The sequence below is a fragment of the Anthonomus grandis genome, chromosome 8 (assembly GCF_022605725.1).
Source record: "Anthonomus grandis grandis chromosome 8, icAntGran1.3, whole genome shotgun sequence".
In the NCBI taxonomy this organism is placed as follows: domain Eukaryota; kingdom Metazoa; phylum Arthropoda; class Insecta; order Coleoptera; family Curculionidae; genus Anthonomus; species Anthonomus grandis.
Window position 1 is genome coordinate 4,776,167 of NC_065553.1, and position 23,135 is coordinate 4,799,301.

Consider the following 23,135-nt stretch of genomic DNA (forward strand, 5'->3'; position numbering starts at 1 on the left):
AATTAGAGTGAATTAGTGCGTGCAAAACCGGATATATTCACTTTTCACCGAAAAGCGTTTTTTGACGGTTTTTGGTTTTTTGTTATCATTTCTATAGGTTCATATATTTGTTTAGAAGCAAAACCGGATATATCCAAATTTTGATAACAAAAGCGGATATATTCAAATAAACAAGTTGTGCGTATCTATTGCACTTTTCATTATCTATTCTAGTAGTTGTTGTTTGAACGTGAGTTGTGATTCCACGCTCTTTTAACTCCTGTAAGACCAGTCAAATAAAAGTGTTCTTTTAGTGTTTTAAGTTGAATTTTGTGTATCATGAATGAGAAAATAAGTGTAAAAGAAGGAAGTGATGGAAGTAGAAAAAAAGGAAAATGTCGCGAAAGCAAAAGAGAAGTGCGTAAAAAAGCAAAAGTAAGGCTAGATGCTTCTTAAAAGCATACTAATTAACTAGAATTTTTATTATGTAATTTAGGTATTTAAATTATGATCCCAAATTGGAAGGTTTTACACGTCCTTGTTGTCATGATGGTAAGACATACGAATGCAGTAAAGTGAGTCTGGAGGATATATTAGAACACCGAAAACAGTTCTATAATAATGAAGAAAAAGTCCGCAGGATATGTTTTTATGTAATTATATATCTGTTATGCCACGTAAACGACGCAGACAAAATAGAGAAATAAAAGAAGAAGCGCAACCACTTTTTATATCTTAAAGTCTAATAAAAAAATGGTTAAGGGTTTGTTAAATATTTTTCTCTTATTTATTACGGAGTAACAATACCGGAGCCAATGTGGATACTTAGGTAAATTTTGAAACCCAAGAAGAAAATGAGCCATGCGATTGCCTGCACGAAGAAAATGCAATACATATTTAATTTTCCTATTATTACTTTTGTTAAATAGTACTTGATCCAGTTTGTTAAAAGAGAAGAAAATATATATTTTTGCTTACTATGTCTCATTTGTGTGCAAGAACGGATATATAGAACCTTTTATTGCTAATAATGACGAATTGTTAATTTTTTTTGTTTCTTTTTATGTTAATAAATTAGCCAACTCCGCTTAATTAAAGCTATTTTCTTAAAATATTACTATTTTTAAATATAAACACACAGGGTCTTTTTCGTGTTTCCTGAAAATTTTCTGGAAGTGGATATATCCAATTATGCACGCGAACTCCTCAATTAGCTCTGATCTACAGTGCGCAATAGTTTAGTTAATCAGATTTTACAATTAACAAAAACCAATCAGAAATATTTCAAATTCTTAAAAGTTCCAACCATTATGACCAATAATGTATATTTTATTTATTTTTTTCTTCTTTAAAAATGTTCTCAATAACTCATTCACTCACTTTTACACACTGTAAATATATAATATATATGTAAATTTGTTTAAGCAAAATTTATATTATTGTGACGAATTCCTAATTTATGAAGTGATGTAATACCCAACAAAATAGGTAACTAATTAACTTTAGTTATTTCAAAACACCATCGAAAAATTCATGATTATAATACCTTTTAATATTTCAATTAAATTATGTAAAACCTCTGTTAAATAATTAATGATTTCTAGACAGTTATATTTTTGGTATTGTGACTTCTCATTATTCAAAATAAAATCAAAATCTTTCTGTGACTAATTTTGTTTTCCTAGATTAGGCAACTAGTTCGTACTCTTCACTCAGTGACGTTTTGTTACTATGTTCCAACTATATCAAGCTTTATGGAACTAACATTGCGAAAAAAGACTTGTCAGTAATTATTTTTATGTCTACTATATTATGATGAGTGAACTATACTTTAAAAACTTACCATGAAATAGCGTGTCTTAAAACCGCATATCGATACAATATAATCATTTGTCCTTTGACAGTCGAATGATTACATATTCACAAGAAAACAACTCACAGAACAACTACAACAATTTAAAATATACATTTTTGACTTGGTTGTCTTTTATTTATAATCGAATGGTATTGTTTATTTTTATTCTACCGAACTAAGTAAGGCATAGTAGTATACAAGTTAGGGAATCGATCATTATGCATACAGAGGTACTTAAAGTTGTTTTTCAGGATGGCGTTAATAAGCGTCTGACTTAACTCTGAAGTTAACTGTATTATTTGCTAATAAAATTCACCACTTAACTAATTTACTATCTAACTAAATTTCGAAAAATATTCTAAAATTTGGTTTTTTAATAATTTGTCATAATCCAGAATTATTTCCTCAAAGACATCAATTAATTTAAATTTATTATCGTGCATTGAAAACACTGCTTTAGACGCAGAATATCAACGCGTATCAGATACCGCGGATTTAATTTAAAATATGGTTTCGTTTAGAGGATTTAAAAACAAATATGAGAAAAAAAATTTGACAATCTAATATTATTAAAAGCTTTACTTAATTTTAAATTTATTGCATAAACATGATAATGCGTAAAAAGCACTTGCGGTGCTAAAAATATTCTATGGTACGGACTTAAATAGATCCCCCAAACGGGATCTCATGAAAAATATGTTTGTAAATTGATACGAAATAAATAGGCATCAATGAAGAAGCTTTACATTAATTATCATCCTAAAAAATTTGCCTATTTCGACTTAACACATTAAATTGGGATGTGGTTCTTCAAGATTTTAATGTCGGTTGTAACCATACTTTCGTCCAAGTTATCAAGATGTATATTTCTAATATGAAGTTGTCCGCCTGACTTTGCTTGCATACTCAGAGATGCATCTTTTAGATACTCCCACCCGTCATTATGGAAATGACGTACTATTTGTTTGAGGGGAGTCACTTTACCCATAGGTTCAAAATATTTGCCTTACAACGCAGATGTCTAAGAGTGATTTCTAAATATACCCTATAGAAGATGTTGCAGTTAACAAGATGAGAATTCTTAACCTGCAGTGTGCATATAATCGTATTGTACTCGGAGACTCGTTGGTACTCAGAGACTTCACAGATCCCGTAATGCCACATTTTATTATGCAACACAGTTTTTCAATGTGTTGCATGTCTCTCTTAAGAATCTAACATTTATTGTAATTAAGTCTAAGATCAAGGAGTACCTCGAGTCATGATATATGAAAAAGTCACTAAGAAGCAAGTAAAAAAATAAATAGAGCATTCTAGGACAGTTTCGAATCGACAAATGTATGGCTGAGTAAGACACAATATTACAATGTACTTGGTGGTCTTAATTATGCGCATTTTAAATCTTTTTAGTGTTAAATTTTCACTTCAAATTTGAAGAGTTATGAGTATAGTCGCAACTAAAGACTTAGGGCATTTTTAGTAGCATCAAATCAAATGATTTGCAGAAGGTCTTAATTCTTATAAGGATCTTTAAAGGATTTTCTTGGCAAAAAAATTCAAAGTTGAATATGATTTAACCACCAAATTATTGCTGCTTATTCAACCGCGGCTCTCGCTGATCTGAACTAAGTTTAAAGTGCCGTATCACAAAACCTAGAAGAGTTAGGGTCTTTTATGGTATCAGACGATTCAGAAGGTCTTAATTTTTACAGGGACGGTAAATTCTTATTTTTATATCCTCATCTCAATCGAAAAAATAGAAGAGTATAGTAATAAACTGTTTTTTTCTTGAATAATTTAGCAAACTACACCAGAAAAACACCATTTCGGGCGATCTCAACAATATTTAGGAAGTGAACCGATGATATAGGAAAAAGCTAGAAAGGTTAAATTCTCATTTTTATATCCTCAATATAAAATTATTGTTAAGATGCTAGTCAATTATACCTTTAAATTTCATTCAAATTAGCCTTTGTTACAGAATATTTACAACTAAACAATATAAAGAATACACAGATTGTAAAAAGCTTTAGCAGAAACAACACAAAAGAGCCATAAATTTAAAAAACCTCAAAAAAAAACAGAAAAGAAGCTGCTTTTTCACCTAACCGTAACCTCACTTCTACAACCGCGCGCAAAAGCTAAGGTACGGAATAAGAACAAGAATAATCAAGCAATGGCGAATTCTCAATATCTACAAGCCTGGAATAATTTGTGCCTCCGTTGCCATAGATGACATTCCCACGACTGCTGGCACAGATGTAAATAGCTGGCACAGATGTAATATCTGCGGAGCTATTTACATCTGTGCTGCTGGCTGCTTGGTTCTCGTCACCGTCACAGTCAATTCGCGTCGGGATACATTCATCACATTTTTATAAAATAATAATGGAGAAAAGAAGAAAGTTTCATGGCGATATTTTTCTATAAAAGAAATGTTGAATCGTTCTATGTTGATGGTGTAGGGCATATATTGAAAGTGGTAGAATAACAAAAATAGTTATAATAAGTTGTTATTATTTAAAATTATCGATGTGGAAATTTATGAGGAGGCTTAGCCTCCCTGAATCAACAAAACATCATTCATTACCATTCTTCAGAATACACCCTATAAGGGATATAAGAAAGAAAATTAAACTCTTACACTTTCTTTCTATATCGATTTCATTTCTGCATTTATTTACTGCCAGGATCTTTTAGAAACTCTTTTTTTCCCATTTTATTCAATTATATTCAAGAATATCTTTCATCTTTACCCTTTTATCATTCTGCCTCTAAATTTGCTATTTATATTACAGATTTTTCATTTAATTTATTTTTATCCATATTTCTGGATCCTGCTTGAGATACCATTATGACCAGTTAGCACAATTTAAGTATTGATTCAAATAAGGTTCAAAGATTTAAATATATTATCTTTGGAAAACTTTTAGTTTCTCATAAAAGACATAATTTTAAATTTTTATATTATCTGAACAGGAAATTATTAAAATTTATCTTAAAACCATGATCTTAAGCAGTGAAACTTACTATTTAACTGACGTCATATTTGTGTCAAATCTCGTCTAATAAATGGTTATCATAAACGGATAAAAGTGTATATTTTTATTAGTTTAGGAAGCAATAAATGAATATTTGGTTATAACCTTCGAGTCACAAAGCTTTTAATTTTCCCTCATAACGTGATAAGGTGAAATGCTTCAAATCACAATTATAACAAACAGTTGTTATGCTAATTTTTATAGAAGAATACTCTCAAAGATCTTGTAATATTTCCATAAAGAAATTCTTAGATTTTGGTATGGTATTAACTTACTTTATGAAAAAGTGTACGGTTTGACGTGATGGAGTACCAAATTTGCACACGCAACATCACTTTAAAGTACTTTAAGACGTTATACGCCCTTGATTTCTATCCAATTAAGATTTTGCCTCGAGTACAGATTGATTAGGATAATTACAGTAAAATCCTAATCTGCATTTGTAAATATTTGTATGTTTTATCTCCAAAAATTATTTAATTATTGATAAAACCTTGGTGATAATGTCAAAAACCTTGTGGGCGAGTATGAGAAAGTTGCCACTTAAATCCCATATACAGGTTGTGGATAGTGACAGTATTGCTATATAATCGCTTATAACAAAACCTGTACAAATATACAGGCAGGGATGTCTGCTATCTTCATTTCTATTTAATTAATATTCAAAAGCAATCTTTCAAGAAGCTTTATAACAAATAGAGATAGTCATAAAGTTTAATGAAGTATAGATTGACAATATCCGTTATGCTAATGATGTAGCCTTGATTGCCGACAATATACACAACTAGTCAATATGCTAGGAGAACAGAGTAAATTAATTGGTCTAAACATCAATACCAAAAACACAAAATTCGTGATTATCTCTAGGAATCTCAATGCATTTGAAATATGCAGCATTACATTTAACGCAATATCCATAAAAAGAGTGGAGAAATTTAAATATCACGACACTTTAGTTATTCGACAAGTAGACATCGAAACGAAGAAAAATGTCGCATTAAACATGCTCGGCAAGCATTCCTAAAGTTTGGAAAGGTGCTTGCCTGCTCCGAATGTGACCCTGGCTTGTGGCTAAGATTCGTAAAATGTTATGTTTGGTTGGTTCTTCTCTATCGTATGTAAGATGAGTGCGATGTATATGTAAGATGACATTGAAGATGAGTGCAATTCCGAAAGTGAAGGCCTTTGAGATGTGGGTGTACCACAGAATCTTTAAGATACCCTGGACGGCGAAACTCAGAAATGAAGAAGAGGAAAATGGCACATATAATACACATTATGCGGAGTGAAAGATACCGATTCTTACAGTTGATGATCGAAGACAACAAGGGGAGAACTGGAATCAAGAAAGAAAAGTTATTTCTGCGATACATCAGACAGTAGACACTTAGACAGTAGAAAATGTTATCGTAAACATTGGATATGCATTGGAAGAATAAGAAGAAACATACGTTATTTATATAAATATAACCTTCAGTAGTTGTTGGGCGATTTTATTAGTGCCTAAAAACCTAGTGTAAACAGTAGACTAAGTAAAATCACGAAATAAGCAGTGAAAACATCATCTTTTAGAAAGAAATTTACTCTCTCGATTTACATCCAATTTCGACTTGACCTTGAGCATTGATTGATTTGGATAACTAACGTAAAATTCTAATCTGCATTTGTAAATATTTGCGTTTGTCTTTTAAAATAATTTAATTATTGATAAGACCTTGATAATAATGTCAAAAACCTTGAGGGTGACTATGACAAAGCTACCGCTTAAGTTCCATATACAGGTTGTGTATTCGACGACGTTATGCTCCGGACAGTATTGCCATTATTCTGCCTAATGAATAATCGTTTGCACCACAACCTGTATACATAAATATACATTATTTATATGACTTATATAGCTAATAATCCACAATTAATTTTTTACGATAATGAATGTGATCCAAAAGGCAGTTTTATTTGTGTGTATAAAAAAGTATAACATTAAAATAAACATTTAATTTTTAGTATAACTGTTGTAAATAACAGTAGACAATTAGTGTATTCAAAGATTTTCGTGATCGTCATGTTTCGTGCTAAGAAGAGCGTTGTCATTATTCTTTTGAATGTATAATCGTTCACAATACAACCTATATATATTCATAAATATTTTATATGAATAAGCCTTGTTGACGTTTGTCTATAAATTTTCTGATGTAACCTCCATGCGTAAATAAAATAAAGTTCAAGTGGCTCTTAAGAACTTTATCTTCAAAATCGCTTATTGGCAATGAATTAATTTTGGACAAAACTCAAAATTTGCCAAGAGGATTTTTATTGTATTCAAATGTGGGTTTTTTGATTTCGAAGAAAACGAATTCAATGTAAATGATTTATTTAAAGGGAATCAGATTCCCAGTCTGGCCATGACGTTGCTATATTCTATATTGCGTTTCATTGTTTTAATTTGAATTAAAATGTTATTACTTTAATATCTTTTATGTAATGTAATAATAAATTCTCCATTCTTTACCTCTTAACAATATTTGGTTAAAAGCTTGATATATTTATAAATGAAAACCGCCTGTTTTGATAGTCTTATGGAGAGGAGAAAATGTCTATTTTGGACACACTGTATTAAAATTTGTTAAAAATTAAATACTTCAATATTTTTGCGTTTTTTTTTGCCTGGGCAGATAATAATTTTATTCGTTTAAAACATATACCATAGATATTGGAACCTTGAATTTTTAATATTTTGTAACATATGAAATATAAGCATATATTTCATGTAAATATTCAAAAACCGATAATTAGTTTGCGTAGTTTAGATAAACCAAATGTACATACATACATACATAGTAGATAAATGGTATAAACCTTGGCATTTTTTTGGTAGAGCTTCAAATATAAAATTATCTTTAATTATAAATTCTAAAATTTTAAACGATATTTTGTTTTAAATTTTAGTGCGATTGTGCCACCTTATTGAGAAATAAAAACGTACAATTATCCTAAACAAGGTTTATTTTGTAGCAAAAAAGCCATGTCCACATCAATACAAATTTCCTGATGATGGTTATTCTTATGCAGGAACGTCGGGAAATATAAGAAATTGATAAATCACTTGAACGAAAATAACAAATGTCTGGAAATTTGCAATGAAAAATTCAGTCACGTATTTAAAAAAAAGTGTAGATGTTACTAAGATAGTAAATGTAACTATTAATTAAACTAACCTTTGTATTTTTTATTAATCACCCTGCAATTCAGAAATTATTAAAGATTTTGCAACACTGGAAAAAGATTTAAAACAAGGATCAAAATCAGCAATTTACGTGCCTTTATTTCTTCGATAGTATTCAAGATATCAATAAATTAATAAAAAAAATGTGAGGTTTAAAAAATAATTGTACACTTCGCATTATACTTTAAAGTAATTATAGGCATTCAACAAATTTTATTCTATAAGGTGGTGAAAAAAACCTAAAAACAAAATTTACATTCACGAAAATAAACGTTTTTTCTATTCAAAATTCTTAACTATAAGCATTTTTAATAGGAGGGGCAATTTGTAATGTAGGTTTTCAGGCCAATATTTTATATTATCTGAATAAGGCATTTTTTAGATAGTGTAATGACGGTCAGGCCAAATTACGGAAAACCTTTGTTTCAACTTACCTGTCCTCATTTCTCCTATAGTGTCCAAGATATCTTTGATGAACATTAATTTAATTTTTTTTTTAAATTCGTGCTTGTATCACTTGATTTAAAGCGCTTATACAGGATATTTTATAAAAAATTGGAAAAAGTTATTAAAGTTCGTCAGACTGACTTCAAGTGTAACACGCTGTTTCTAGCGTGTATAGGTTTAATACGTTTAATATACGTTTACATCTTAACTTTATATTAACGAAAAACAAATAAAAACAGAAAGTCACGGTCTCACAACATGTAATTAAATGGGCTACACGTGTTTCGCTCTAGTTAGAGCATCATCAGGCCTTTAAAAGCCATCCACACACTTCACAGTACATAAATAAACAATACATGCAATTTGTTGCAAAAGGGACTAATTTTTATGATTAGTTAATTAAATTAAAAAACAGCTAATCGTTTTACTTGTATGAAAGAAAAATGAAAGCTTGTCATTTCAAGAGAAATAACAGGAGAGGCCTCCAATTTAACAGGTCAAAAGAGCTTCAAAATAGGGTATTAGTCGACACTCTTTTCTATTTAACATTTTAGGGGTGAATGTCATAACGGCTTAGTGGATGAAGTGGCGAAGCCGAATTGCATACATCCCACATAGGAATAAAATACCTCATAATTGACAAAAAACTGAATTACAAATTTGCATTTTACCTTTATAACTAAGAAAATCCCTACATCTAATAAAAACTTCTGCAATACGTATAATTTTGCTTTTAAGGTACTCAATATGATGCTTTCAGTTTAAATATCTAAAATTTAATTTCCAGTTTACAAGTGTTTATTGAAATATTTAAATCGCCTAAAATATAATTTTTTGCTTAAAAATAATAAATTTGGTTTTATGTTTAAATCAGAGTACAAGGTTCATCAAAAAAATCACATAAAGAAATTCGTTATTCTATAAATTTCCATAAATATTCGTGATGTCCTCAGGATAATTTCGTAAGAAAATCGAAAGCTAGACCTTTTGATTACTAGTTTTATTTTTAACCTAAATCTATCAGTGTCCCATAAAAATTTACTTGACAAACTAACAGGGTTGTCACCCTTGGAATTTTTCAATTGGATTTTTTTTTAAATATAATTCATATGGTAAATATATATATTTTTTGAAAACACTATGTAGTTGGAAATATTTATTAATTTATGACACTTCTATATGACTAAAAAATTTTAAAAAAATATATATTTCCACCCTTAGCCCCTTTTAAGTTCTGTTATTTAATCTATGCATAAAAGCCACCCTTGAGTTTCGACTTTTTTTCATCCCCTACTAATAATCCAATATAATTCATTCTGTTATTAAAAACTTCAAACAAGACATATTTAAACAGAATGATTTACTTAAGAATAGCTAAAGCCGGATGGCAAAAAAATTGTTTAATGCGCTCTAATTGTAATAATTTTCAAAATTCTTACCGTCTCCCGCCATTTTCCCCACTTCTTCCTAAGCGACAGGTGGGGTGGAAAAATCGAAGTATTACAAATTACGGTCGGCTCACAACTGTGGCGGGCGCAGTATCAGCATAACAAAATCGAACAGCGTAAATATAATTTTTAAAGTAAATAATCCTAGAAAATCTTTTATCAGATTTAAACGATTTCAGTCTTTAATGATTTATTGTGGTCTTTTCGGATACACTGTCGATTTTATTATTTTATTTGATTAATATAACATCCATTGTTTTAATCTTTATCGGGCGCAAAGAATGTGATAAGATTTTGTTGCTGATAAATCGAATAAAAAATTAAAGTTTTTTGACACAAAAAATTTGACTTTTACCAACTTAAGTAAGTCAAGAACGTTTTTCTTTTAGAAATAATATATTACATGCTTATTTACACTTTTATTATTCATCTTCTTCTTCAATATTCTCTTCATTGGTTACTGGTTTATTTGGTATATTTGCAATTAATGCCGAGCTGTCTACCTCCAGTTCAACAAAACTATATTTTGAAGCTATTTCCATAAAAACCATCATATCAATGACTATTAAAATGGCGAACATAAAAAATTCATGAGCCTAAAAAATAATGTAGGATAAAACGCATGTCCGAATATACCCGATTGATTTTTTTTTATTTTATAAAGGGGTCAGATATGCTTGTATAAGTATATAAGAGGTATAGTAAAGAGTCCAAAAAAAAATTTTTTTTCAATTAAATATAGTAGATATAATAAGTAATTACAGGCATTTAGCAAGCGTTTTTTCTATGAGGCGGGAAAAACTAACAAAAATAGTAAAATTGGCAAAAAAAAACGTGTACTACTTCAAGTGCATTTTTAATCCCCTTTTAGTTCTAATTCCGCCTAAGGGCCAAAAAATGCTCGCAAAAGTTTTCTTATTTTCATATTAGCTAAAATAAAATAAACAGAACTAGTCACATAACTATACAGGTTGGGGAATCGATCATTACGCATAGAAAGGTGCTTAAAGGCAAAATATTTCGTCCCTCTGGGATATAATTTCCCTCTGTCAAATAAAATTTCGCAAAATTATACGCGAAAGTTCAGGCATTTCTAAAATATTTTTCTGATGCAAGCCTTACATACATCACTGTACAACCCATACAGAATCGTAATCTCAAAATGTTTAGTATGCTGTGTATTGCATAATGCATTTTATAATAAAGTATTATTTTAATAAAAATAAAATTAAAAATATACAAAAAATTGTTAAAAATTCGCCTTATGATATAGCCGCTCAAAATACAACATTCAAACATTCAATTTTTGATATTGTGTACTCTGATTGTGTCTCCCATAAAATAGAAAAGAAGCTTCAACTGAAAATGAAATATTTCGTAAAAAAAAATTATTTTCGTTTGATTTTTCATCATGTTTTCACAAAATTTCATTCTTCGCCACTGTTCTTCGAAAATATCTTTTGTGTTTTGCAATATTTAAAACGTTAGTACTCGTGTTTTCTCCAAATACTAATAGCAGTATGGACCATAAACCCACTGCCTCTCCAACACTTCTACTTGATCATATTGAATCCAATTCTAGGGCATAACAAACCATTTCTTCCAAACGTTTTTGCTCCCGGATCCTTTCGATAAAAGGTTTATATAACTTTAGGTTGGCATTTATGACAATCAATAAGACGAAGCGGTATTGCCATTATTTTGGACGAGTAATCTTTAATTCCTTAACCTGTATATTTTAATTGATAATTGTTTCCAATATATGAATTCCGAATCAAATATTTTTTGGGAAGTTACTTGACAGGCATCTTAGTAGTAGTATAGTCGGATTACCGAACAGATGGAGTAAATGATGTGCGCGAAATATAGGCCCGTCCATCGATGCAACCTTGGCAGATTTAGACGAGGAGAATTATACCTACTTATTTTAAATTATTTTACCGTACAGCTTTGCTTTGTAAGCAGCTTTTTTTTAAAATATAATACGGTCGCCTGTAAAATGGGTCCAAACCGATTTTGAGGTTGTGCCAGGTAATGATATAATAATCCCTTTTAAGTATTTTGTTATGCAAAGTTATGTTAATAAGTAGTTATATGGTTATGAAATGCGGTATTCGGGCATAATTTTGCATTCTAAACAACCTTTTCTAATAAACTTTTTTTATATCTTGCCTAGAATTACTACTTTACCCTCGACTTTACTTACTTATAAAATTTAAAAAATGTTCGTATCAAGGCAAGCGTGATTTTAAAAAAATAATAATATGCTAAATTTTATTTTTTAATCAAGCAGGATGCCAAATGGTCAAATTTTAACCACAATATTTTTTGTCATTTTCACGGATAAATTCGCTCATCCTGGGGCACACTGTATATTAAAAATATTTGTTACCTGCTGCTTCTGCTGTAAACTGGACTTTTTGCACTTAGTTGTATGCTGGATGCTCGTTATCACATGTTTTATATATGTTCATAATCACTTCCTTTTCAGCAATGGTCAAATGTATTCGTACTCTTTTCTTGGGGGGTGACAATGGGGGTGTACGTGGCGCGTCAGCCATTATTTGTTAACAAACAAATTAACAAATTAATAAAAAAATAAACACAATCTCAACTTTTCAATATTGCGAAGATTCAAATATTCGAATAGCAGAAAATTCAACCACAACGATCTAAAGCCGCTCGACTAATAAAATTAAATAAAACCCCAAGTCATGAACCCTATCGAGGCTCTAGGCCACACCTCCGGCGCTGAACGATCACGTGACCACTCCTTCTGTTCGATAACCCAAGTATAGAGCCATTATTCTTAATACTGTAATTTAAGCGAATTGCTTTGAAATTAGACGCTGTTCCGGTTTTCTGGGTGCTACATATCAGAACTGTTTTATTCCTGGTATATTGATCAACAATTTTTAATTTTGTTGCTATTTTTTTAAACGCCCCTAATAAAATCTTTTTCACTTTTAAGATCATCCGGTACTAAATCAGGTTTGTTACATTGGCCAACACAAAAAAAAATCACGTAGTTACGGAGTTTGTAGCAACCCTGGGCTTGCGACGACAAAGAATGAACCACCCGATTATACCCGACCAAGTTGATGTTAACCATCGTTTACTCTCATTTATATTTTATTAATGTTGAAGCTTAAAGCTCTGGAGATGAAGCTCTGAAGGTGAAATAGCTTTTAGTTTAGAATATAAAACGAAGATGAAGAGGTTCATTAGTAAAGTGCTCATACGGAAGTTTAGGAAGAGAAAGTTTTTGGAAGTGTGCCATACGGATACAATCTTGGACCATTCCTATGAACGTCTTATACGACAGTAAAATGAAGTTGCCTGTACTGATTGAAGTGGATCTTCTCTATTATGCTGATGTTTTAGGAATAGTATTTACCAATAATTGAAAAAGGGAAATGCCAAGGTCATTCAACTCGACCTTAGGGTCATTAACTCTGGGAATGGATGAGTTAATACTGACTCGATGTTGCGGTGGAAAAAACAGAGGCGATAGTACGTGGTTTTAAAAAGGACGTTGCAGACCGGTAAAAAAAGATTATATAGATAATATGCTTACAAGCAGTGTTTTTCTGGTGTAGTTTATCCAATGTGAGCAGAACAACAACATTTTAATGCCGTTCTTTAAATTGTATTATATTCAAATCACGATATAATAGTCTGCTTTGAACTTTTTTATCTTTTTTAAAAATCCCGTTCTTATTTTTAAATTACGTTCCAGATCTTTAGGAAATTGTATTTTGTAGTATAGGCTACTAAATATAAGTGAGATAACATCATTTTATCACTATTTTTTTAAGACATCTTGGAATTATTTAAACATCTCCTAAAGATCCTATTTTGGTTTACGAAACACGTGTAGAGACTTAAATAAAAAGTGGTACACTTACTATATTTAAAAAAATATTATCATTGTATATGTCAAAAATATGAATTAACTTTAATGTAATTTAAGCTTGATTAGAGCCTATGGCGAGGCATTCCGAGGCAAATGCCTCACAAGTGTAGTACCAGTTTTTCGAGTAAGATTAATAAAATGATAAAAATTTAAATACAAACTTAGGTGAGCCATTAGAAAAGGGCAAATCGTAAGATTTTCTACCATACAAATGATAAAGAATACCAGACTGTATAACCTATTTCAATGAAAAGACCCAGATTTCTTTTTCAAAAGTCTAAAATGAAATTACTGAAAACATCATTCGTTATATAAATAAAAGAAATAAAAAATATATATGTACCTTTACACCACTCATAAAGGGATTAAAACTTATCATCCTGCTATGTTATCGCTAGTTCAGATTATAACTAATAAAAATTAATAACATTGACAAATGCCGGTCTTAATTAGAATTAAAAAATGATCAATCACCAACGCATTTAAAGATAATTTAAATACAGTAAGATTAAAGTCTGCTTAGCATTAGATAATAAGAATATTATCAACAACATACCTGGCTTTCAAAAAAATTAATTTGTGTTATGATTATTACGAAGAGATTACCTACTGCTGAAGATAGGTACCAAGCGGCTATCGTAACTGTTTTCATACTTTTTGGCGCCTGAAAGGGTGTTTTCTAATTAAAGAACCTTAATAAATAGAAGTTATTACTTGTGTAAAAGAAAACTCCAATCCGGCAACTCCAAACATGATTTCAGCCACAGAAATCAAGAAATATTGAGGCAGCTGCCACAAAATATTTACAGAATTCGGGTCAGACATTGTAAATAGCTTTACAAACTAAAACTAATCAGTTAACATTAACTTAGTTATACTTGACAAACTTTACCTTAATTTCTCCTTTATTCTCCCTGACAATTAGTGAATATACCCCACCCAATGAAAAGTGAAACTTTTTCAAGAATAACTCGCTCCTTGTTTTGCTACTTATTTTACATTCAAACCTATAAAATGACATTTGGTCTAACATTTACTTCAGAGTAATATTATACTGACACTCCTTGTGGTATTTCAATATACGGTGATACAATGATGGTGGTTTTATTAGGCTGATCACCCACAAAATAAACATCCTCAAGTCCAGAAGTGCTTGTCAAAGAAACTGTTACATCTTCTAAAGTGTTTGTATTCTTGACAAAGTCCACCCTTTAAAAATAAATGAAATTATTAGATCATAATGTTGTTATTATCATCAATTTACCGGAACTTTGGAGCTCCAGAAATTGAGGTGGAAAAGTCAACAGCCTCCGATATATATCCCTTGACTTGATGGTGGTCGTCAACTCCAATCAGGAAACTATCTTCCTAAATATACTTTTGTACAATGTATTCCAGTTTAGTTGTAACTACAGGGTGTCTCCCTTACAGTTTAATTTTTATAAAGCTATTAATGCTGCAATAAGAATTTTGTTTGTGAGATACAGGGTCTTACATTCCAGGCCCTGTAGAAGTTAATAAGAAAGAAGTAAACTTTATAATAATTATTACCCGTTAAGTAGTTAGAAGTTAAGACGGGACACCCTCAAATTTTTATTATAAAAAAATTATCAATGATTTTCGGCTAAAATAATATACTTAAGTATATGGTTAAACATCAAGGATAGATTTTTCGTCACGTCTCACGCCCCACTCGAAAATCCGTACTTCTTGAGAAATAATAATTTTTATCTTTGGCTGTAAGGATTAAGAAATAAGGATTGAGAAACGTTGAAATTTACATATCTCGTTTCAATATAAAGCAAGACAAGTTTCTAAAAAAAATATTTTTCAAATAACGTCTAAGGCAATAGCACGAGCTTAACAGAAAGTAAAACGAGTAAACAGAAGTAAGTAATAAAAAAAGTCTATAGCAGAAGAAAACTCTGGGATAAATTTTAAAATTATTTCTAGAAGAAAATTGAAAATGATCCCAAAACGCCTAAAATATCTAAGAAATGCTCAATGCTCAAATGCTCGAAATAAAATTAAAAAATTATTTAAAATGCCTGGAATAAATTGAAAATAACTTTAAATGCTTGAGAAAAAATTAAAAATGGAGGATGGAATAAGGAATACCTTTAAAATTCTAGTCCACCAGGAAGACACTTGAAATATTTTGAAATGCCTGGAATAAAATTAGAAAGTTAACTTCAAATGCCTAGAATAAAATCAGAAATTATTTGAAATACCTGCAATAAAATTTAGAATTTTGTCAAATGTTTTGAATATAATTAAAAATTAGTTTCAAATGCCTAGAACAAAATTTGAAATTATTTGAAATACCTGTAATAAAATTAAAAATTTTGCCACATGTTTGGAATATATATAAAAATTACTTTCAAATGCCTAGAATAAAATTTGAAATTACTCCTAAAAGTCTGAGATATTTAATGAATTAAAATCCACCAGGAATATACTTAAAATTGCTTCAAATGCCTGGAATAAATAAATAATTTCGAATGTCTGGAACAAAATTTAAAATTATTTGAAATATCTGCACTACAACTATGCAAATACTTGGAATAATTTTAAATTTTAAAAATGAAATGACTTTTAATACCTGGAATAAAATTTAAAATTAGCCCGAAAAAATTAATATTATATTTTATAAGGAATATTTAAGAAATAGCTTTAAAATTTCAGACTACGTTAAAATACGGGAAACTTAAAATGCCTGACATAAAATCGAAAATGACTTCAAGTGTCTGGAATGAAATAAAAAATGATTTCAAATATTTACAATAAAAATTGGAAAACTTCGAATGCATAAAATAAGAATTATTAAAACACATTAAAAACTATATTAATACTAATTAACATATAAAATTAAAAATTATTTTAAATACGTAGAATAAAATTTAATATTCCATCAAATGCTTGGAATAAAACTTAAAATGGCTTCAAATCTTTGGAATAAAATCGAAAATGACTTAAAGTCGCTGGCATAAAATTAAAAATTATTTCGGCGGATATAAACGGATTTAATATAAGCTAAACTCGTCATGTGTAAACCCTTAGTTTTATGGTCTTAATATTGTGTGTGGCTTATAAAAGCAACCTAAAGGACCGTAACGGTGTGAAATATATCTCCCGTCTTGAATGTTTAGTTTTTATTGGAAGGAATTATGATAATTTCAATTGATTTTGTTCTTGAATAATATGTGATTGTACAAGGTTATGATTTTCAGATATTTTAAGTAACCAAAGATTGGCAAAATGCTAGCGATTTAGACAATTAAAAATTAAACGAAAAATTAAACGCATTAAACATTTTTGCGATAATTTTGTAGAAAGAAGTTAATCTAATAATAGTTATAATACTAAATTATAAAACAACACTGTACCATTAAATAAATTGTACTGAAAATGCCCTGTATGTGACCAAAATCGTTGCATTTCCCATGCAATTTCTTTAATTATAACAATTTTCGAATTTCAATTAAAATATATTATAAATGTCTTAATGATGCTAGGGCTCTGGCAACGCAGGCGTGCTTTGGGTCATTCTAAAAAGACCTTTAAATAAGCTAATGTACAAAATAGTAGAAGAACTTTCTACCACATAATAAATTGGACCGAATAACACCTACGCGCGTGGCCAAAGGTTTGGTAACACCAAGCAAATTCTTTAATTAAAATATTAAAATTGAAATACTTTAGAAATTTCTTAGCTTCTGGCTTCGAATTGGGCAATTTCAGTCAAATTCTAAGTAGCAACCTACAAGTTGGAGTGCTAAATGGTAAAAAAGCTTGAAGGTACCTTATGCATGGTCAAAAGCCTTGCACTTCTACATAATTCCTCAGATTATCACAATTTTTGAATTCATTTAAATGGAAACATTTTAGAACGACCTTGGGCAAGGTCTAAAGCATTATTAGTACAATTCTAAGAAAAAAACCTTAAAGATGATGCACAAAATATTCATCATTTGATAAACTGTAGTGAAAATGCCTTGACGAGAGGCCTCTTCTCATCTTATAATTTTCCCAATTACAAAATTTTTACATTTGAATTAAACCACTTTAAAAATTCTTACTTTGTAGTACAATTCTAAGCAGTAATTTAGCTAATATACAAAATAGGAGAAGAACTTTATACCAAGGACAAAGGTGTCGCACATTAAGCAAATTTTTTAATTAAAATTGAAATAACTTGGATATCTTTAGTGATGCAAGGCATTTTTAGCAGAATTCTAAGTAGAAACCTCTAATTTTAAAGATACAATTGTAAATAAATAAAAAAGTTTTGCACTCCCATGCAATTCCTCCAATTATGACAATTCTTGCATTTAAATTGAAACAATTTAGAAATTCTTAGTGATGCGAGGCCTCTGGCCACGCATAATGCATTATTAATACAATTCTAAGAAGAAAACCTTACGTTAAAATACAAAATGGTATTATAAGCACTTGTGCGAAGGCCCTCATTCCACACCGCATCCTTGTTCTATCACGGTTGCATTTAAATTGGGATAATTTTAAATTAAAAAAATCTTCATTTGTACCCTGTATCTCAGAAGCAAAAGAATGTAGTTTATGGCAATAAAAGCTTGATCAAAATATCTTAATGGTTCGTAAAAAGCACATACTTGCTACCTTTAATAATTGTATGGAAGATACTTATTGTAATTACAACCTAACTAATTGGATATACCATTTAAAAACGGAGCATAGTGTAATTCCTAAAATATTATAAAAAAACTTACCTGCAACTCTTGTAGAAGCGCAGTGACTTCAAACTCCTCCTTGTTCAACCGCAGGTTATGACATTCAATAGGTGCCTTAACACGGAGATTGTAAAGCGTTTTATTATGGCATTTCAAGTTTTGAAATCTACAAAAATCACTAAAAACATGAAAAGAATATATCTTAGTTATATTACCTTAAAATCTTCTCAGCATCCAAAACTTGTAACCTACGGAAAGGACTTGATATAATAATGCTACAAGGCAAAGTATTTATAATGTTCACGGAAGCTTGTCGTTTCCCTGGTAGTTGCGGATATGATTTTTCCAGTTTTAACTCCAAAAGTCCAGCTAGAAAAATGTTATACATATAAGAAGCTATTTTTATATTTAGAGATAGTACCTGCGAAGAATGACAGTCCAGCAGCCAGGCCGCCAAAGGCCATCCGATGCAGTGGGTTCTTAAAAACATTGATTTTTTCGCAACAGGGGTATAACAACTTATCGAATATGGGAATCATCACCAAAACCATTGCTGGATTGATCACTTGCATTTGATCTGGTACTACTTGGACCCCGAATATGTTTCCGTTCATGTGAGATGCCTATAATTGCAAAGGTGTACATGAAATTTGAAAGAGGGATGAAATTTCCAATAAAAGAAATCTAACATTAACAGTCGATGGGTATTTCAACTAAAGACGACCTTCTAAGAGGAATGTCTCAATAATATGATTTTTAACTCGTAAATCATCTGGATGATATTAAGGCCCTTGACGTTCCGAGGTACGTGGAGCTGCATGAAAAGGAATTCCATAAAACTCCAAAAAATCGAAAACTAATCTGAATCTTCTTCGATTCTTCGGAAATGGTTTGTCACCAAATGTTGGCAATTATTCTGAAGATGTTAATTTTAATTGCTGCTGCTGTAGGAACGGAATATATTTCAGCAACTAATGTTTGTTTTATGTTCTTCTGGTTATCTTCAATTCTTTAGAAAGATCATCAGAAAGAGAGTGTCATATGTTGAAAGGGGGTTGCCACAGCCATTTTATTTTATAAAACTCAATGTATTAGTTGATATTTAGATTGATTGTTAATATATTTAAAGAAGAAATCAGTATCTCTAACTTATTCGTTAACAAAAAATCAACAATTTTACTGGGTTAAGAGTGGCGACCTTTTAAAATCACCACTGCTATTGATTTCTTGACTGAAAATAGAAAAGAACTACTTTTTAGCACTGATCTTAGAGCCTATAAAACTTTTAAATCATTGCTAAGATATAGATTTCGAAATTTCGAGTCGATGAACTTTTACAATCACTGGAGGGTCCTACAATTTCCAAATAGCATAAAAATAAAAAACTGGACTAGAATTACGTAAATTTACACAGAAAATGACCATAGATAAACATTTGTAATTTCAAAAGTGATAGGAAAAACTGTCTAAATTACATAAACCTAAAGTATTTAAGTGAAGATTTTATTTACTAGGTTCCGTGACGATAAACCGTTAAATATTTCAAAACTAATAATAATAGAAAAAAACTTAAAATCATATGAGAGATATATTTTTTTAATATATTATATAGATTGCCAAATTAAAAATCACTGTAGATAGTAACGGATAATAATTCCAAGCAAATGACAGAATTTTTTTTTTACTACTTTTCGAGACAACCAGCCTCTAATATCACTTTAAAGATTAAATATTTATTTGTTCCTCAGATTGTCAAAACAAATCACAATAGAGATAAATGTTTTACAATTCTTCATTAGGTAAAAGGCGGTTTTCTCCAATGATTCAGGATCAACACACTTTTAAAATCAATGCAGAGATAAATATTTTGTAAGTTTTGGACTGATAAAACATACACAATTTTATTATTTTTTTGCAAATTGCTTAACCGACAAAAATTACAGCTGAGATAAAGATTTTATAATTTCCAAATCGGCTATTGAAGACTTTTTACTGTTTTGCCAAACTAAAACTCACTGTGGAGATAAATGTTTTACAATTACAAAGTATAGAGAAGATTCATAATTGTTTTTAAGGTTTTATTATAGACAAATTGTCTTTTTGACAAGTTTCTATTCGTCATCGTAAAGCTTTTGTAATTTTTAAATATATAAGCAAATAAGTAAGAGAAATAAGTAAAAAAAATACATACAACTTTAAAATCACCACAAAAATAAATATTTTAATCTAAAATCTTAGTAGAGATACATATTTTAAGATTTTTGTAGATCCTTTAAAAATCTTTTGCCTGATCTTTAAAAATCACTATTGAGATATATATTTTTATCATTTTACAGTCGTTTAATAAAGAATTTTTCACTGTTTCAGGATCAAGGAACCTTTAAAATAATTACAGAGAAAATTTTTAGCATCAATAACATTTCTTTGTTTGTTGTAAGTCAACAAACCTTTATTCAGAATGTATTTTTCTAGAAGTATTGTTATGGTTATTTACTAAGCTTGTCTAAATTTTTACCTGAAATGTCCATCTAGATCCCTGCTGATCAAATAGCGACCAAAAGAGAGGCACAGGAACAAACACTAATAAAATAGCAAAAACAATTTTCATATCGTAAATCAACTTCTGGTCAAACTTTTTTCTGGAATAATCCAGCCAGTGCCTTCCTCTGGCTTGGCTTTTCGGAGTTTTACATTTTTTGATAAGCGCGTACTACTATTAAACAACAAAAAACTTATGGCTTATAATCACACATAAAAAGATCATATATACCGAAGAACATTTGGCAAATTCCACCATGATATTACGCTTGGGAATTTTCATTTTGTAGAAGCTCTTTCCCAGTATAAAAAGCACTAAAAAGTCAAGTAAGTATCATAAATAACTTAAAGTTAGTATATTTACGAATAGATATAAGCATAAGCACTGCAGGAAAGCCAAATCCTAGAGCGTAACAGGTGTCATCCCCAAAGCACGTAACCGCTTTGCGCATCACCGGAGTTAAAATCATGCCCACGAAGCCTCCCAGGTTGATCGTGAAGTAGAATATTGAAAAAAAATATCTAAAGGAGGTTTTTAAGTGAAATTGGGAACTTATTATTCAGTGTACCTTAGTAGGTCACTCTGCTCTGGCAAATGGAACTGCTCAGCACCAAAAGCAGCCACACATGGCTTAAGACCTCCTGTTCCGATGGCCACAAGTAGTAAGCCTATTCCTGACATTAGACTAAAAATAAAATTAATATTTTGGAGTATTTTTTGGAAAAATAATTGCTTACGTTGGGTTATGATCCAGAACTGGAATCGCTGCTACGCACATAAGTAGATTTCCCAAAAGGTATATTAGTGAAAAATTTCGGATTGTCCTAAAATTTGCTTACTTAATATGATACAGACAATATGCATCTATGCAGTACCTGTATCTCCCAAAGAAACTATCTGCACAAATAGCACCTATCAATGGTATAATATAACAAATCATGATAAAAATATGATAAATTATTGTTGCTGTATCTTCGCTGAATAGGAGTATATTTCTTAAATATATTGACAAAATTGCTAAAAGAAACCCAATATTTACTAAGGTTTTCCACATTTAAAAAAATGACTTACTTCTTAAACCACAAAATGATAATCGCTCGCAAAACTCGGTTGCTATTATACAAAATACGGCCGTAGGGTAAGACGAGTCCTAAAATAGACGTTCAGTTGATCAGATCAAGTAAATTTAACTAAATTTTAGTATTACCAAGTACATAATTAACAAAAATTGTATTATTAAAACTGTTTACCACTCAATTTTGTGTTTCTATTTTTGTTGATTTTACTTTTTGTTGTCAATTTTAATTGACAGCTAATCTGCCAGAGAGCGTTCTTCAATTGATGAAATTTTAATTCTTCGCTCAATGGAATTAAAAATTAAGCACAAAATAATTAAAGTTCATGTGAGTCTGTCGTGTCAATGATAAACCGTATTAACCTTAGATGTATTGCTTATATAGAGTTTTGATTTAATAACGGATAAATTCTATAATAGAGCAGTAATTTTCATTTTGAAAAAAATCCTTGGATACGTCGAGTTTTTTTGGAATGTAAATATACATGGTATCACTAGAATTTTCTTTTTCTTAAATAGAGGTTCTATTCTATAAATTTGTGTATATTCGGATTCAGTGGCAAATTCTGGTCATATTTTATGTGTAATGTCCTATATCTATCTTTAGCTGTTCACGAAATAATTACATTTAAATAATAATTATAACACTTTATTGCAACAAACAATCCAGATTTTTAAAATTTATTTGATCAAATACTGGAAGTGGTCGCCCCATTAAGAACATTTCAAACCAGTTATTAACACTAATACGCAATCAATTCGAGGTATAGATAGGTAAACCTCTGTTTGTGAATATTTGATATTATCATAAATTTGATAGTGTTTGTAAATAAGTGTCACTTATTTGAAATTTTCAACTGCATTATTAATTGAAAATATTTACAATGCACTTACATATGCTCA

The 23,135-nt window shown here is 30.0% G+C and overlaps 2 protein-coding genes across 2 annotated transcripts in view; both read right to left on the bottom strand.

Moving 5' to 3' along the window:
- Window positions 1-10,141, bottom strand: part of LOC126739335 (peptide transporter family 1-like) — a 34,017-nt gene extending 23,876 nt beyond the window's left edge. The window contains exon 1 of the mRNA XM_050444974.1: window positions 9,985-10,141. Within this exon, the coding sequence (XP_050300931.1) occupies window positions 9,985-9,997 (13 nt within the window). The 5' untranslated portion in view covers window positions 9,998-10,141. The remainder of the gene's footprint in view (window positions 1-9,984) is intronic.
- A 229-nt stretch (window positions 10,142-10,370) lies between these two features.
- Window positions 10,371-22,449, bottom strand: LOC126739334 (peptide transporter family 1-like). The gene is made up of 17 exons (XM_050444973.1): window positions 22,365-22,449; window positions 22,229-22,307; window positions 22,033-22,174; window positions 21,895-21,981; window positions 21,726-21,842; window positions 21,521-21,678; window positions 21,389-21,471; window positions 21,134-21,328; window positions 19,040-19,241; window positions 18,834-18,987; window positions 18,658-18,784; window positions 15,174-15,277; window positions 14,969-15,118; window positions 14,802-14,916; window positions 14,624-14,752; window positions 14,466-14,573; window positions 10,371-10,589 (listed from the first exon to the last, which is right to left on the bottom strand). Exons 1-17 carry the CDS (start codon window positions 22,371-22,373, stop codon window positions 10,416-10,418), a joined length of 2,133 nt encoding a protein of 710 aa, XP_050300930.1. The 5' UTR covers window positions 22,374-22,449; the 3' UTR covers window positions 10,371-10,415.
- Between the last annotated feature and the right edge of the window lie 686 nt (window positions 22,450-23,135).